The sequence below is a fragment of the Entamoeba invadens genome, assembly GCF_000330505.1.
Source record: "Entamoeba invadens IP1 unplaced genomic scaffold scaff_1105074725183, whole genome shotgun sequence".
Classification (NCBI taxonomy): Eukaryota; Evosea; order Mastigamoebida; family Endamoebidae; genus Entamoeba; species Entamoeba invadens.
In genome coordinates this window covers 256,198-270,340 of record NW_004443692.1, presented here as the reverse complement: position 1 = coordinate 270,340, position 14,143 = coordinate 256,198, and the positions used below count along the sequence as shown (strand labels likewise).

Genomic DNA, 14,143 nt, shown 5'->3' with positions numbered 1-14,143 from the left:
TTTTGGCCTTAAGTGTCCTTTCATTCCGTCGAAGAGTTTTGGTGAGTTGATTCATTTCAAGTTTTTAAAAGAGAGAACAACTCTTCTCTGAGATTCGTATTTTTTTTGAAATAATTTGTATAGTAAATGAATAATAATGTAATTAAAATAAATAACTTATATGGTGTGATTGAGAAGAAATCACAGTTGACAAAACGAATTGCAATTAGTGATTCCATATGAAAAGGAATTGTTCGAATTTCCGTATCTTCGTGATCGAAGTGTTGAAAAGACCTGAATGAAAAGACTGGATATGTCAGTCTCAAACGCCACCAATTTGATCAACCCAGAAATCTTTGTCCAGCGAAGAAACAGTCTATGTGCTGAATTAGGAATTCGGAACGACTCATTTGACACAGTGACACCTGCCAAGAAAGAAACTGTTACACATTCATACGTGACAAACACACAGAGTATCTTGGCAGTACCTTATGGATTAGTGTAAACGGTTAATTAAGTTTGTATGAATAGTATAGTTAAAATTATAGTATTCTCTATTAATAGAGTATAGTATATCAGTACTTCTTTGAAAACTATATAAATAGAAAACTAATAGATTACTTACTATTAATGTCGATTGCCCCTTCCCACACCCGTGGCTGTCTATTGTTTGCTTCCAAGTACTTCTTATACTCTTCTTCAAGAACTAACGACTTTTCGTTGACGACTTTATTCTGCTCGATCTTCTTTAAAGTCGAAGCGAGTCGTCGAGTCAGCATCTTTTGTTTGTCGTTTCCTTCGGTCCCCCAAACGGTTTTCATGATTTCGAAATAGTCTTTAAACGTCTCAATAAAAGAGTTCATCAGTTCTAAGTGTTTTAACCGATCGTAACACATATCAAAAAATGCGTCGAGCATCACCCCAAAGACATCTACGTTCATCCCAATCTTTATCTTGTTATCATAAACCATGTACATTGAAGTCATCATGACATCAAATATACTCTCGACATTCCCCGCTTCGCTCATCATGAAGCACAAGTATATTCTAAATATCTTCTCAATCCGCTCGATATACTGTAACTCGTTCTCGTCATTCAAGTACCCCATCACTACCTTATAATCGTTTCCCTCATTCTTTACATAAACAGAATTTAAGCATGGCGAGACACTTCGTAGTATCAGTTGAACTATATCTCTGAACGCCTTGCATTTGTATGAAAGTTCGGACAACATAAATCCACTGTAAAACGCTGTTTTGGGGTCAGTTTTAAGTAAATGGGATGATGATATTAAACATCGTAAGAAGTAAGTCAAGATCTCAAGTGTTTCGTTAGAATCTCTATCTGCACACTTGTCAACTACTTTTTGAACAACACCTTCAAGTTCTCCAAAGTTCTGCACTACACTATTTCCAAGCACTGCTATTTCATCCAATTCGCTCTGACTCAATTTAATTTCTGGAAGTTTGTTAATTGCTTTGACGCATTCTTGATAATTATTAATCTTCTCTGCATCCCCATAATACATGGCTGTGTCCATCACAAGTTTCACGAAGAGGTCATTCCTTTCTTTCTCATGTGGTTGTACCTCTTTCTGTTGTTGAGGTGATGGGTTCGTCTCTTCTTCATGTGGTTGTACATCATTTTGTTGAGTAAATAGTGTTTTTTTTTCATCCACGGACGACTGTATATCCTTCTGCTGTTGAGGGAAGAGGTCTTTCTTTTCTTTTTGAGGTGATGGTTCATTGTTCTGAGAAGAAAGTTCTTTCTTCTCTTCGACTGGTTTACTATTAAGTGATCCACTTTCAGGCAAGAACACGGTAGGATTAAAAATGAATGGGTTTTCGACCGTTTGTTTACAATATTCAGATTTGTCTTTAAATTTGAGTGTTACATTACCAAACAAACTCTCAGTATTCTCTTCTTGTAAACTTGGTTTTTCCTCTTTCTTTTCCTCTTGTGTTTCTTCCTTTGTTGGTTCTTTCTTCTTTTCTTCATCTTTTGAAGGTGGTTTTCCAAACAAGTTTGTCTTAAACGTGAATACGGGTGGCTTTTCTGTTATGTCATCTTCTTTCACTTCAGTTTGTTCCGACTTTGTGATACCAGACAATAACATTCCTGAGTACAAATCGCCTCCCTTCATTGATTGAGTTGTAGTATTGTGGTGGAATACAAATGGGTTGTCTTCTAATAGTGGTGCATTACTCTTATTCCCGTTCTGAGTTGTAGTACCTGTCTGAGATAAATAAGACTCTCCAATGTTATTTGTTGCAGTTGGTGTTATTTGAGATCCGATAGGTACGGATTTCGGGAAATCTGGTGGAATGATGATTTCGTCGCCTTCCGATTCATCTGTCGACTCGGACAAATCTTCAGAAGATGTAAATTCATTCCTTTTCTCTTTCTTCGCTTTTTGAGGTGGATGGCTTTTAGGCTCAAAAGTATTACACTCAACTATAGCTTGTTTCGCATCATTGCAACTCTCATTAAAGCTCTCAAACATCGAATTCCCGTTCCCCATAGTGAAGTTCATAGCGGTATTCATCTCAATGCCGATCCCCCTCTCTTTCTCATACCTTTTCTTTCGAGTTTGAAGTTCTTTTAACTTCAATAATTGATTTGTGCACGACACGTCATTTTCTTCTCTTTTTCCTCGGTACAGTTTGTTGAGCACAAACTCCGATTTAAACAAAGGAAAAGTCGTATCTATATGTGATATCACTTTCAAGTCTATTGGCGTGATATCAGGCAATCCCGTGTCCAGGGACGCAATCACTTTGTCAATCTCACTTGTCACTTGAATCATCTGATTTATCTATTTTTTTTAGTTACTTTTTACTATTCTTTCAAAGGGTTGGTGAATCGAGTATTTTTATTATAAATTTATTATAAATATAGAATTTGTCTTCAACGCAAAGTGTATAAAATGATCAATTGTCAAGGGCCATCTTAGTATTGAGTAAGTCGAGAAACTCTTTAGAGTGTGCTACTTTGACGACTACTCTCTTTCCAGTCACTTCTATTATAAATACGTCTGCTGCTTGGACTCGCGTCGAGACCTTGTCGATGTCGGTGTAAGTGATTTCCTCGAGTAAAAACATTTCGCCGTCGCCCGACGGTTTCTCAGTGATCAACATATCGACTGAACTCATGATAATCAAACAATGTTTCCAACAGTCAACGGACTCACTACTCGCGACATTATAATCGGCCTCAAATGTCGGACTTTCTTTCATCAATTCATCAAAATAATTTGCATGCTCATTGTCCTCGTCATCTTCATTATACTCTTCGTCAAATGTTAACTTCAATTTATGTTCGTTGTCGCCATCTGTGTCACTCAAAGTCAATGGCTTAATCGGCATCTTTTCTTGGCTCAGTGGCTTAATTGGTAAATTATCTGAAGTATTTAAAGATGCGCTTTGTGATTGCGCATTAGATGAAGGGTCCGTTATTGTTTCAAGTCCCAAGTCGAGTAAATTTGGTATTTGATTTTGTTGTAATTGCGTTTGGCTTCCAATCCGTTGTGACGACCTCAATCCGGTTTTATTTGGTTCGCACTTCATTTGTTGTTTTAAAACTTTTTCTTCGCTGTCATTACCATTTCCATTGCCTTTCTCTGTCTTATTTGGTTCATTTCTAATCGGTGTGAATGTTCTTTTCTCTACTGGTTGAGGAGGGTTGACGCTTTTTTTTGAGGAATTAGGGTTAGGGTGTCTTGTAGACAGTCCATAGAAGAAGTCTGTAGCAAATCGTTTAGTTGATTCTCCCAAGGATGTTAATTTTGTTTGTAATTTCGCGAGTTCTGGGGGAGTACAAACGGGACACAAATTTGGGGTATGATTAAAGATTTCAAAGCCATTCACCTTTGCCATCGCATTCTTATGATATAAGAAGTATCCACTTAATAACACCCCTAAATGTTTCATCCCACGTTTAATAAAGTCTAACATGATCATCGTCAACTCACTCAACGTCGGCGTTTGTTGAGTGTTCTTCCCGACTTCCCCAGACCCATAAATAACTACGTGAATGTTCTTCTTGTGTTCCATCACATTTTGAATCAATTTCTGCTCAAAAAAAGACTTCACGTAATTCTCGTCTTCCCGACGGGTCGTGTCAAAATGAATTGCATTCCCTATATTCCCCCCGCGAAACATTTCTTGCGTCCGACAGTCGATGAAAAGGACGTCCATCCCTCCTTTCTACTCTGTTAATCTATCTTTCTGTATATAGTTTATTAATAATTCATTTACTAGTATTGAATAGTATTGACAAACGATATCGGCAAGAAGTGATGTTGGCTCGACTGGGAGTGCCAAAGTCGACCCCAAAGACTGTGAGTACCATCTCTGGAACATCACTTCATTATAGAAACAGGAATGAAGTAACAGTTTAAAAGACGTCAACGTGTCTTGTTCGAGTGCATTAGCTCGACAGATCACAATCCGGATTTGCTCCGAAGTGATTCTCTTAGTCTTAATAAGTGTGATCAATTCGTTCTTCTTAGTCTCTTTCATGATATCGTCTCTAATTTGCATCAAATAGGCGATGACTGCAAAGTAGAAGATGTGCTTATTGGGGTTCAATATGAACTCGTCCCAAAGAATTAAAATGTCTCCAATAGTCTCTCCTGTCGGGAAGAGAGCGCCGTACAAAAATCGTGGAGTGTAAAAGACCGACTCGACTCTAAAAGAGTCCAAACAGTAACACAGTTGTGGGTCGTGGTATTGTAAAAGGATGTGCATTAAACAGTACAGTCCTTTTTGGATGGAAGGGTACAAATGTGAGAAATACGGCTGAAGGGTATTCAAAAATGAGAACACAGCACCCAACCGAAATTCTACAGACTCTTCCGGATATAAATAATAGAAGACAAGTGCTATAACTACCGTTGGAATGAAGTTTGGAGATGTTTTGGGTTGAACCAATGAAGTAGCTATAGTGTATGAGTCTTTAATTAATTCAGTGCGCTTCGTTTGGTTGATGCACGATATCAAATTGTTGACAAGTGGTGGGACATCTGCTTCTACTACAGTGAGATGAAGTGGATTGGGTAACTTGATTGGCTTCACCTTCAACAAAATACGCCAGATATTAGAGCGAAGAGTGTTGATCATTCCAAATTGTCTGCATAATTGAGCTAACATCGAAGCATCTTTGTTGTCAATTGCAGTATGAAATAGGGAAATGACTCTATTGGTAAATATAGTCGTGTAAAATATACAAAAAAAAACGTTGGTGAGCAGTTCATTCTGAATTTTTCGAGTTACAATTTTTAATACACAAAAAGTTCTTTTTCTTGTTTAATTATTGGAATAACAAAAAAGATTTTACTAATGAATATTAATTAATTTACTATTTTATTATCACTTAAACTGGTTATAGTTAATAATAGAAGAAATATTAATAAAATAACTCATTAAAAAAATAAAAATAAAATAGTTTAATAATGTATAAATTAATAATTTAATAGAATTAATTAATTTGTTTCTTTATAAGAGAATAATTTAAATAAATAATAAAGTATAGTTTTGAATTTAATTAATATATCCAAGCATTACTGTTATTACAATAATAAATTTATAATAAATGAATTAACAAATTTAGTATAACAAATAATAGTGAGAAGTGAGATATCACCCTTATTTGAAATAAATGAGAGGTAAAGCAAAAGAATAATAAAAGTGATAAAAGTCATAATAATTCCACTCTAAAAGTATGAAAATGTATAAAAATGCCGCATACAAATTGCGTTAGTTTTTTGAAATAGAAAATGGTTATGGAGTATCTATCGATGTATTTAAATATCAAAATAAACATATATATTTACTTACAAAGAACAAAATTCAGCGTAGCGTTCGAATGAAACATTTCCAGTGTGGAAGGTGTCCATTGCGTCGAAGACGAGTCTAAGCTTGACCTGATCAACGTTATACATTCTTGATGAATCGACAAAGTCGGTGAAAGTGATGATCCCGTCGTTGTTCGTGTCGATCAAGCTGAAAGTGTCTTTCAATTGTTGACTCATGAGTGAGATAGGCGCGTTTAATATTTCCAGTTTATTTAAATACACGTCTATCGACAAGTAGTGTTCTATAAATACTTTTTGGGTAAATTTCTGCGCCTATGGGAATAAATGCCTCTTTTTTTCACAGCCGTTTCGCAAGATTTGGTAATATAGTTTATTTAATTACAGGAATAAGTTCTCATTTTGTGGATCTTTGGTTATTGTCTTGCGATTTTGTCCATGACTGTCAATTGACCACTTTAATGTAAATATAGTTTAATGTATAACAAACCATACTATAAATGAACTACCGAATAAAGACAATCGATGAAAATTGAAAAAGAAAAAAACAGAAAAAGATCGTCTCTTGATTTGGAAATAGTTTAATTGTAGTTTTTTTTATTATATTGCAACGTTTCTTCTTTAATCAGTCGGAAAAGGCAACAAGTGACAAAGCAACTATTGATACATTTTACCACAATCAATTGAAACTACACTGAAAAAAAACATACAGAATCAGATGCCATATGAAAGGCAATTTTCATTAAAAAAAAGAAAAAATGAAAACTAAAAAGGAACTCAGATTGTTTTCACGATCTACCAATTCTTTCAAATCATAACAACATTTGGTCGAAATGAAAAATAAATATGATAAAACAACCTAACAATTCGGGATTATTTGTTGTATTAAAAAAAATTAGTTTGAAAAAATAAAATATAAATGAAACTTGAAATTACAAAACTAAAATAAAACTCGTTTTCATTTGAGAGCCAAAACAATTGGACATAATAAGGAAATATGACGGAATGAAAAGAGGCATCTCAAAATGTTACAAATAAAAAAACAAAAAAGATGATTTTAATATTTAACGAGTTTTTGGTATTAACGATCATTTCGCTTTTTTGATCCATCCATATTTTATTTTCTTTTTCGCAAGTATCATGAGACTTTCCAACATAAACGGGTAACTTGTCGGTTTATCACCAGTAGACTTTTCCATGAAAAGATCAAGAACAACTGGATCGGCGTTTGGAGAGGTCGCAAGAGCGGCAAATACAAGAAAAAGAACTGCAAAAATCATATTATAAATTTTAGTTTTTTTTGATTCTTTTTAAGAAATTTGTAAATCAGAAATTATAAATTTTAATGGTTTTTTCAAATTATTAATATTAACATTTTTAATCCAAAAAATGTGTAAGATTATATTATATAATAGTTTATTACAACTAATTTAAAGTTTATGCATTATTGTTTTTAATATAAACATAATTAAATTATGGTAAATTCATTGAGTATAAAATTTAATATTATTATAATATTATTTTAAAAAATTACAAAGCAAAAAATATGTTTTTAATTTTTTTTCAAAAAATTGAATTTCAGTTTTAAATTGTTTTTTGCAATAAAAAAATATTAAACAAAAATGTATATAAATATAATAAATTAATTAAATTTATCTAGTTTAAATACTTTTCAGATCGAACTGAAAAAATAAAAACCGTTTTATTTATTTGTTTAGTCAATGAAATATTTTCACAAAATTATTTACAAAAGTACAGTCAAGATAAAAAGTCGGATGCTGAGAAAAAGGCGGATGCTAATCTAAATATAAATTTGTTTTGGTGTTTTTCATTTTATTAATTATTTTAATGATTATTTATATTAAAATTTATAGTAATTATATAAATAGTAATATAAGTGGGATGCGGGTCTTAAATTAAAACTAAATATTTACTATATTTTATTTAAATATTTTAACAAACTAATAAATGAAGTTGAAACTCAGAACTGTTATTATCAAATTGAACAACAATATCACCCGTTTGTGCTTTTAAAGAGATTATTCAAGTGTTGGGTCTATTTTATTAATGAAAGATATATTCAATTATACATCCACATCAACTAAAACATAGAACAGAGAAAGTGGAGGGAAAATGATAGTATTACATGAGAATAATGGAAGTAAAAGAACTCAATTGACGCTTCTACAAACTTATAAAATATGATTTGTTTGGAAGAGGCGGTATGGTTTTAAAATTCAAGGTGATGTCCAAGCTTACTTCTCCAAATCATTCCAAAATATAAATTCACACCGTTTCCATTGTGGAATGGTGTTGTGTGTTGACTACAGACTAAATGATTGTTTAAACTTGTTTTATTTCTTACTACTTTTTATTTAGCATAACAGCCGATAGTTTTTTATGTCTGCTTATATCAATGCATATAATTATTTATTCATTGTGCTATATGGTTATGATAGTATTGAAAATAAACATTAAACATATAACTTATAACGTCTTGGGAGAGTTGTCATTCGTCAAGTCAACATCAATATACATTTAAAAATTAATAAATAAGAATTTATCAAAAATGAAAGATATGAACAATTAACTGTTCAACAACAAAAACGAATGTTGTGATTTAATTTTTTTGTTATAATAATAAAAATACTATAAATCAATCAAACTTTTAGAAGTATTAAGAATATTCATTTTTTGTACATATTATTTTTTGTTTGAAAAATAACCAATAGTTGCGAGCATCTGACTTTTTCTTGCATCCCCTTATTTCCCCCTACTGTAATGGCAAACTATTTTAAAATGTTTTATTTATATAATTCTTCCCGAATTTTTAGGTAATATAAATCAATTTAATGTAAAAATATCGGGATAATAATAATTACTTAATTCTAATATTAGAATTCATTATATATGGATCTTCCAAGAACAGCAAATATTCGTTGAAAAAAAAACATGAAGATTAATAATTACCAAAACAGAATGATAAACTATTAAATTATAAAAAAGAAATTATTAACAAATAATATTTTTTTCAGAAGATATGAGTGCGTTTTAAAATGATCAGTACAAAAAAACAACTTTCTCTTAAACACCCGTGTTTTTGTTGTAAAATCTCCTTAAAAAATATTAAAAAAAACAACAAAAAGAAACAGAATAGCACAACGAGGGTAGTGAGAATTTTTCAGAGTTTTCAAAACCCGATTTGTTAAAAATGCAAAAAATAAAAACCCTTACCGATACGATAAGAATGTGGACAATAGCGGGAAATTTCTTTCAATGATTTCCACAAGAATTCTTACCACAACTGTATAACCCAAATCATCTCACCCCCATGCGAACGTACAAGTCATATTCTTTTGCTTTGATAGGGAAAGTGTGTTCAGGGAAGTCTTCTATTTTTACTTCACTGACGCAGCAAGTCCCCAAGACCACATACACAAGCACTTCCTTTAATACATATGACGTTGTAAGGTTTGAAGATGATGAAGACATAGTGAACATTGAAGTATTAGACACACCGGGGATATCACTTTCAGAGGCATTAACTACTATCTTTAATTCCACAGTCTCTTGTTTACTCTATATCGTTGACTTGACTAAAAAAGAGGTGTATGAAGAAATAGAAATCGTTCTTAAAGAACTCAATCGACTCAGCGCAAACAAAAGCACATCAAGTTGTGGGTCAACGGGGTCATCTTTGTCCGTCAGATTCGGTCTTCCTTTTGTGTTCGTCGCGACGAGAAAAGATTTGGTTAAGCCACAAGTCGCAAATGCCTTCATCGAAAGAGTTCGTGAGAAGGGGTTCGATGCTTTTGTGTGTGACGCAAATGACATCGAGGCCGTAAATACGCTGTTCGACGACTTGGTCTATGAGCCTTATGTGTCTCCACAATTTTCACAAAAAGTCGAAAAGGTATTTAAAGTCGACAAAAAGAAAGGAAAGAAGAAATGTGCTCTTCCCTGTGTCTTTTTTTAAAGAATTTCTTGAAGAATTCGATGTGTTCTTGCTGTTTGTAATTTAGTTGTTTTATAGTTTGTTCTATTATAATTACTAGCTTTCTGTGAATGAATATTTTCTAGTTAATTTACTATACATCTTTATCTTTTTTTTTATAATAAAATTATAGTATTATAACCATAAGTATACTACCAAATATTTTTTAAACTTTTTCACACAATTAGTAAGTTTATTTTTTTTTGTTATCATTATTATTATATTATTATATTATTATTATATTATTATATTATTATTATTATTATTATTATTATTATTATTATTATATTATATATTATTATTTTTTTTTGTTTTTTCTTCCACAAAAAATGACAAAAAAGAAATAATTCAAGAGGAAACTCGAAAATAAGAAAGTGATGGAGGAATTGAGTCAAACTCTTGAATGTCAAGATGTTCGAGTTTTTAAAGAGCCTCTTCATAAAAATGAAGTGACTGTTTGTTTTGTACTCTTCAGACAATTTTATACTCAGTGATAGGACGATTATCTCGATTTGACACAATCTCTCAAAGAAAACGAAAAAATCAATACCGAGTACTTCCCTCAACAACTTGGGCCTTCTTTTTATGAACAATACCAACTTGAGAAGGCGATCTTTTCTTTTGTTTGTTCTTTGACTTCTTTTATGTGTCCTTATACTATATTATATAGTATAACTATAGTATAAATTATCCATTTATTCAATGATTCCTCATCAATAGCCAAATAGACTTCCAGGCCTTAAAACGGCAAGTATGGCAAAAGACCTTGTGATGGGGACTGACGAGGACATGACTTTGAACGACGATTTTGACAAACCATCACAGTCTTACGTCCTGCCAACTTATTCGATTCACGAACAAGTTGAGAAAGCTTACTTCTAATTGATTTTGTGTCACCATTTGTTCTCTTCACACTTCGTCCAAATAATAGATACTAATGATGTAATGAGTTCAAACTAATTCATAATAAAAAAGTTGGATTAGTCTTCGTCCATTGGCTTATGCTTTTGGTACTCTTCAATATTAAATCTGTCGTAGTACAAGTCGTAGCAGTCGTTTCTCGAAATGAGCTTCCATCCGTTTTGGTCGATGAAAAGTACTACATGTCAGTCTCTCACTGTATCACAAAGTTAAGAAAAAACAAACCATTGACATTCCCACCCGACGCAACATCTCGATGTGTAGCGTGGAATATAGCTCTTCGAGCTAATTCAATTGCTTTTTCCTTGCCCATGTTATAGTCATACTCAGTGTCAATCACTGACACTGCAAATGGAGACCCTGAACCAACAGAAAAGATATTCCCAGGTATACGTACTCCACCATCCTCAACATAATAAATGTGAGGCCCAGTCTTATCAAACCCACTAATCATCGACCCCACACTAAGGTCATAATTTTTGTAGTGATACAAAATGTTCGCAAAGATCTTCGATGCGGCAGCGACGGAAATGGGCGGGCGATTCCTTAATTCAAAAAGTCGGCACCGGCGAGTCAACTCACGCTCCCAATACGAACAATCGGCTGCTCCACCAGCCATCGTCCCAACTATGTGCGAAGTGATTGGAATGTACTTCTGAACACTTTGAGAAGAAATGAAAGCGCCACGCGTCGCGCGAGAATCAACGGCTACTACAATACCTTCTTTAATGATCATGGCTAATGTTGTGGTCCCTTTTTTGTGACGAGTCAGTTCGAGGGGAAGAGATAATGGGACGGATGGGGTGACCATACGCCCAATGGACTTTTTGTCAGTTTCAGTCTTGTGAAATTCTGAGAGGAGTGCCTCCATGTGATTTTCAAGTTCTTTGCTCTCTTTTTTGCCTTTTTCACAGTTTTCTCTTGAAGTTTTATTCGTCTCGATAGGACTTGACTAAGAAGTGAGATGTCGAGTCATTTCGGGTTTTTTTCTGTGACTTTTTTCTTTATGAACTAGTTTATTATTATATATTTTATTATATATTTTATTATATATTTTATTATAATTTTTATTATAATTTTTATTATATATTTTATTATATATTTTATTATAATTTTTATTATAATTATTGGTTTTGTGTTTAATTATATAATTTAAGTGTTATTAAGTATAGTTTATAAAAGGCTATGAAAACACGAAATAAAGTCCATGCAATTTTTATATATTTAAACAATAATAAATATAGTTACACCAATTATTAAATAATTTATACCGATAGTTACTTCAAATCCAAAAAAAAAAAAAATATTGGAGAATAGTATCCCCATAATATTTATTTACTATACGAAAAGAATCCATCCAATGTCGAAGAGTCCAGTCCTTTAAAAAAGAAAGCGACAGAGAACTCAATTTTCAACTAGAAAATTGATGTCATCACTGGGCAAGTTATTCCAGCACAGTGGGTACAATGTGTTGAGTATGTTTTATAACAAACTTGGTGGTGACACGCAGAACCCTGCAGTTTTTGTTCCTGGGGCGCCACTCTTTCTCTTAGGAATTGAGTACAAAACAACACCTCTAAAAAAACAAGCCCAAGAGTTACCACAATCGTCGTTACTTCAATATAGTTCGATGGCTGCTTATGTTCGCATGAGCAATTTATTATGGATGACTTATCGTTCTGGATATGAGAAATTACCGAATTCGTCATTAAATACCGATGTTGGGTGGGGGTGTACTATTCGAGCCGTTCAAATGATGATATCCAACGCGATGCAAACGTTAGTGTACAAACATGATTTGACGTCGTCCACTACGCCATACATCCCAAAACAAAATGAAATTTTGAACGTCGTCATCCCTTTTGTGGACTTCTTCGAACAAACAACTCCACTTTCTATTCATCACGTCTACGAATCAAGATTCGTCGTCGAACAAAACAAGTCTGGAGTCAATTACTTAGCACCAACTATTGTTGCTAAAGCTTATTCGTTTGTTCATTTCTTTGTTCGAGTCTTCTGAAGCAAATGTAATGCATAGCGATTTGGTGAACTCCTGGAAGATGTGTGCTCTCCGCTGTGTAATGGCTTCTAACACTTCAATTCCTCTGTGCGATATTAAAAAAGAACCGTTCAAACCTACTTTAGTCTTTTTACCTATTATAATGGATCAACTCGTGAAGAGTAGACTCCAACAGATCTACAAATTCAATATGTTCGCAGGAATAGTCAGTGGAATAGGCGACAGAGCTGTCTATATCTTCGGTTTCCACGTCATGAGATGTCTCTTCTTAGATCCACACACAGTACAACCAGCTGCAGAATCTTTCACTAAAATCGATTTGAAAAGTTACGCCCCTATCAATCCCACACTCAATCGGTTCGCTATTCACTCAATTGAACTCGATAAGATCGACCAATTCTGTACCTTCGGCTTTTTAATAAAATCACTCGAAGAGGTCGACGCTTTTGAAAAATTCTGTACGGAGACGTTCGACATTTCTCATGAAAAGGAATTAAGAACAAGCATCAGCGAAGTTGGCGGATTCGAAGTGTTGGACTTCTAATTGTGTATTTTCTTTTTTTTTGGTATTCAAAATGTTTTTTTTTAATAACACTTATATTTTTTTGTTTTTTAAAATGTTATTCAATCACAATCAATTGTTCTTACGAATCTCAGATGTACGCTCATCACGAAGTTGCTCACGCCACCATGACCAGAGTACTGCGTTGTCACGAATAATCTCTTCCCCGACTTTACCACGTTCACTGGTGATCCAAATTTTTGATTTGATCTTTTCTAGTTCCAGTTTGTTTCGTTCGTGAGAGAAGCGAGCGACTTGTCTTCGAATCTCCTTCTCTTCTATTTCACGAAGTTTAACAGTGTTTCGAAGTACTTTTGTTAATTCGGCTTCTTCTTTTCGCTTTGTTAAATACAAAGGATCATGCTCAACTTTTTTAATGATCTCTCTCTGTTCTATTATACACGTTGGTGTTTGGGTTTGGACAGTCTGTGACTCATCTATAACTCCACTGTCAACTCCCATTGGAGCATCATACATCCAATTCAATTTCTCAACATACGCCTCCCCTCGCTCCTCAGCGTTCCGCTTTTCTTCCTCAACGCGTTCAACCTCCTCTGCATGTTCACGTTTTAATGTTTCGATCTTCTTTAATTCCTCTTCGTGTCTATGCTCGGCTTCCCAAACTTTCTTCTGGTTGCTCAGCTTTCCCGGGTGAAAACTTTTCTTTGACAAAAATCCTTTGTTCATAAAATGTTTTTTGTTTTTTAGTTTTAATTTTATTTTTTTGTGAAGAACAAATGTCCTAGAAATGTATAGTATCATTATGATTCGTTGGAATCACACAATCAAATATTTTTTTTTATTTAATCCAATAAGAACTCAAAATTCCATGAAGTCGTATTTTCTTCTCGTTT

General features: G+C 33.4%; 7 protein-coding genes across 7 annotated transcripts; 3 read left to right on the top strand and 4 right to left on the bottom strand.

Annotated features, from left to right (window-relative positions):
* Nucleotides 1–596: 596 nt before the first annotated feature.
* EIN_176890 (hypothetical protein) lies at nucleotides 597–2,786 on the bottom strand (the record flags this gene model as incomplete). Its single annotated transcript, XM_004260585.1, has 1 exon — nucleotides 597–2,786. One exon carries the CDS (start codon nucleotides 2,784–2,786, stop codon nucleotides 597–599), a length of 2,190 nt encoding a protein of 729 aa, XP_004260633.1.
* Nucleotides 2,787–2,910: 124 nt separating this feature from the next.
* On the bottom strand, nucleotides 2,911–5,234 carry EIN_176880 (hypothetical protein; the record flags this gene model as incomplete). Its single annotated transcript, XM_004260584.1, has 3 exons — nucleotides 2,911–4,185; nucleotides 4,261–5,176; nucleotides 5,218–5,234. The coding sequence occupies 3 exons, from the start codon at nucleotides 5,232–5,234 to the stop codon at nucleotides 2,911–2,913; spliced, it is 2,208 nt and encodes a 735-aa protein (XP_004260632.1).
* A 3,889-nt stretch (nucleotides 5,235–9,123) lies between these two features.
* On the top strand, nucleotides 9,124–9,768 carry EIN_176870 (hypothetical protein; the record flags this gene model as incomplete). The annotated part of the gene is made up of 1 exon (XM_004260583.1): nucleotides 9,124–9,768. One exon carries the CDS (start codon nucleotides 9,124–9,126, stop codon nucleotides 9,766–9,768), a length of 645 nt encoding a protein of 214 aa, XP_004260631.1.
* Nucleotides 9,769–10,163: 395 nt separating this feature from the next.
* Nucleotides 10,164–10,668, top strand: EIN_176860 (hypothetical protein; the record flags this gene model as incomplete). The annotated part of the gene is made up of 3 exons (XM_004260582.1): nucleotides 10,164–10,241; nucleotides 10,284–10,409; nucleotides 10,507–10,668. The coding sequence occupies 3 exons, from the start codon at nucleotides 10,164–10,166 to the stop codon at nucleotides 10,666–10,668; spliced, it is 366 nt and encodes a 121-aa protein (XP_004260630.1).
* Nucleotides 10,669–10,766: 98 nt separating this feature from the next.
* On the bottom strand, nucleotides 10,767–11,578 carry EIN_176850 (proteasome subunit beta type-5 precursor, putative; the record flags this gene model as incomplete). The annotated part of the gene is made up of 2 exons (XM_004260581.1): nucleotides 10,767–10,885; nucleotides 10,933–11,578. 2 exons carry the CDS (start codon nucleotides 11,576–11,578, stop codon nucleotides 10,767–10,769), a joined length of 765 nt encoding a protein of 254 aa, XP_004260629.1.
* A 555-nt stretch (nucleotides 11,579–12,133) lies between these two features.
* Nucleotides 12,134–13,271, top strand: EIN_176840 (hypothetical protein; the record flags this gene model as incomplete). Its single annotated transcript, XM_004260580.1, has 2 exons — nucleotides 12,134–12,696; nucleotides 12,746–13,271. The coding sequence occupies 2 exons, from the start codon at nucleotides 12,134–12,136 to the stop codon at nucleotides 13,269–13,271; spliced, it is 1,089 nt and encodes a 362-aa protein (XP_004260628.1).
* Nucleotides 13,272–13,361: 90 nt separating this feature from the next.
* EIN_176830 (hypothetical protein) lies at nucleotides 13,362–13,976 on the bottom strand (the record flags this gene model as incomplete). Its single annotated transcript, XM_004260579.1, has 1 exon — nucleotides 13,362–13,976. One exon carries the CDS (start codon nucleotides 13,974–13,976, stop codon nucleotides 13,362–13,364), a length of 615 nt encoding a protein of 204 aa, XP_004260627.1.
* Nucleotides 13,977–14,143: the final 167 nt, after the last annotated feature.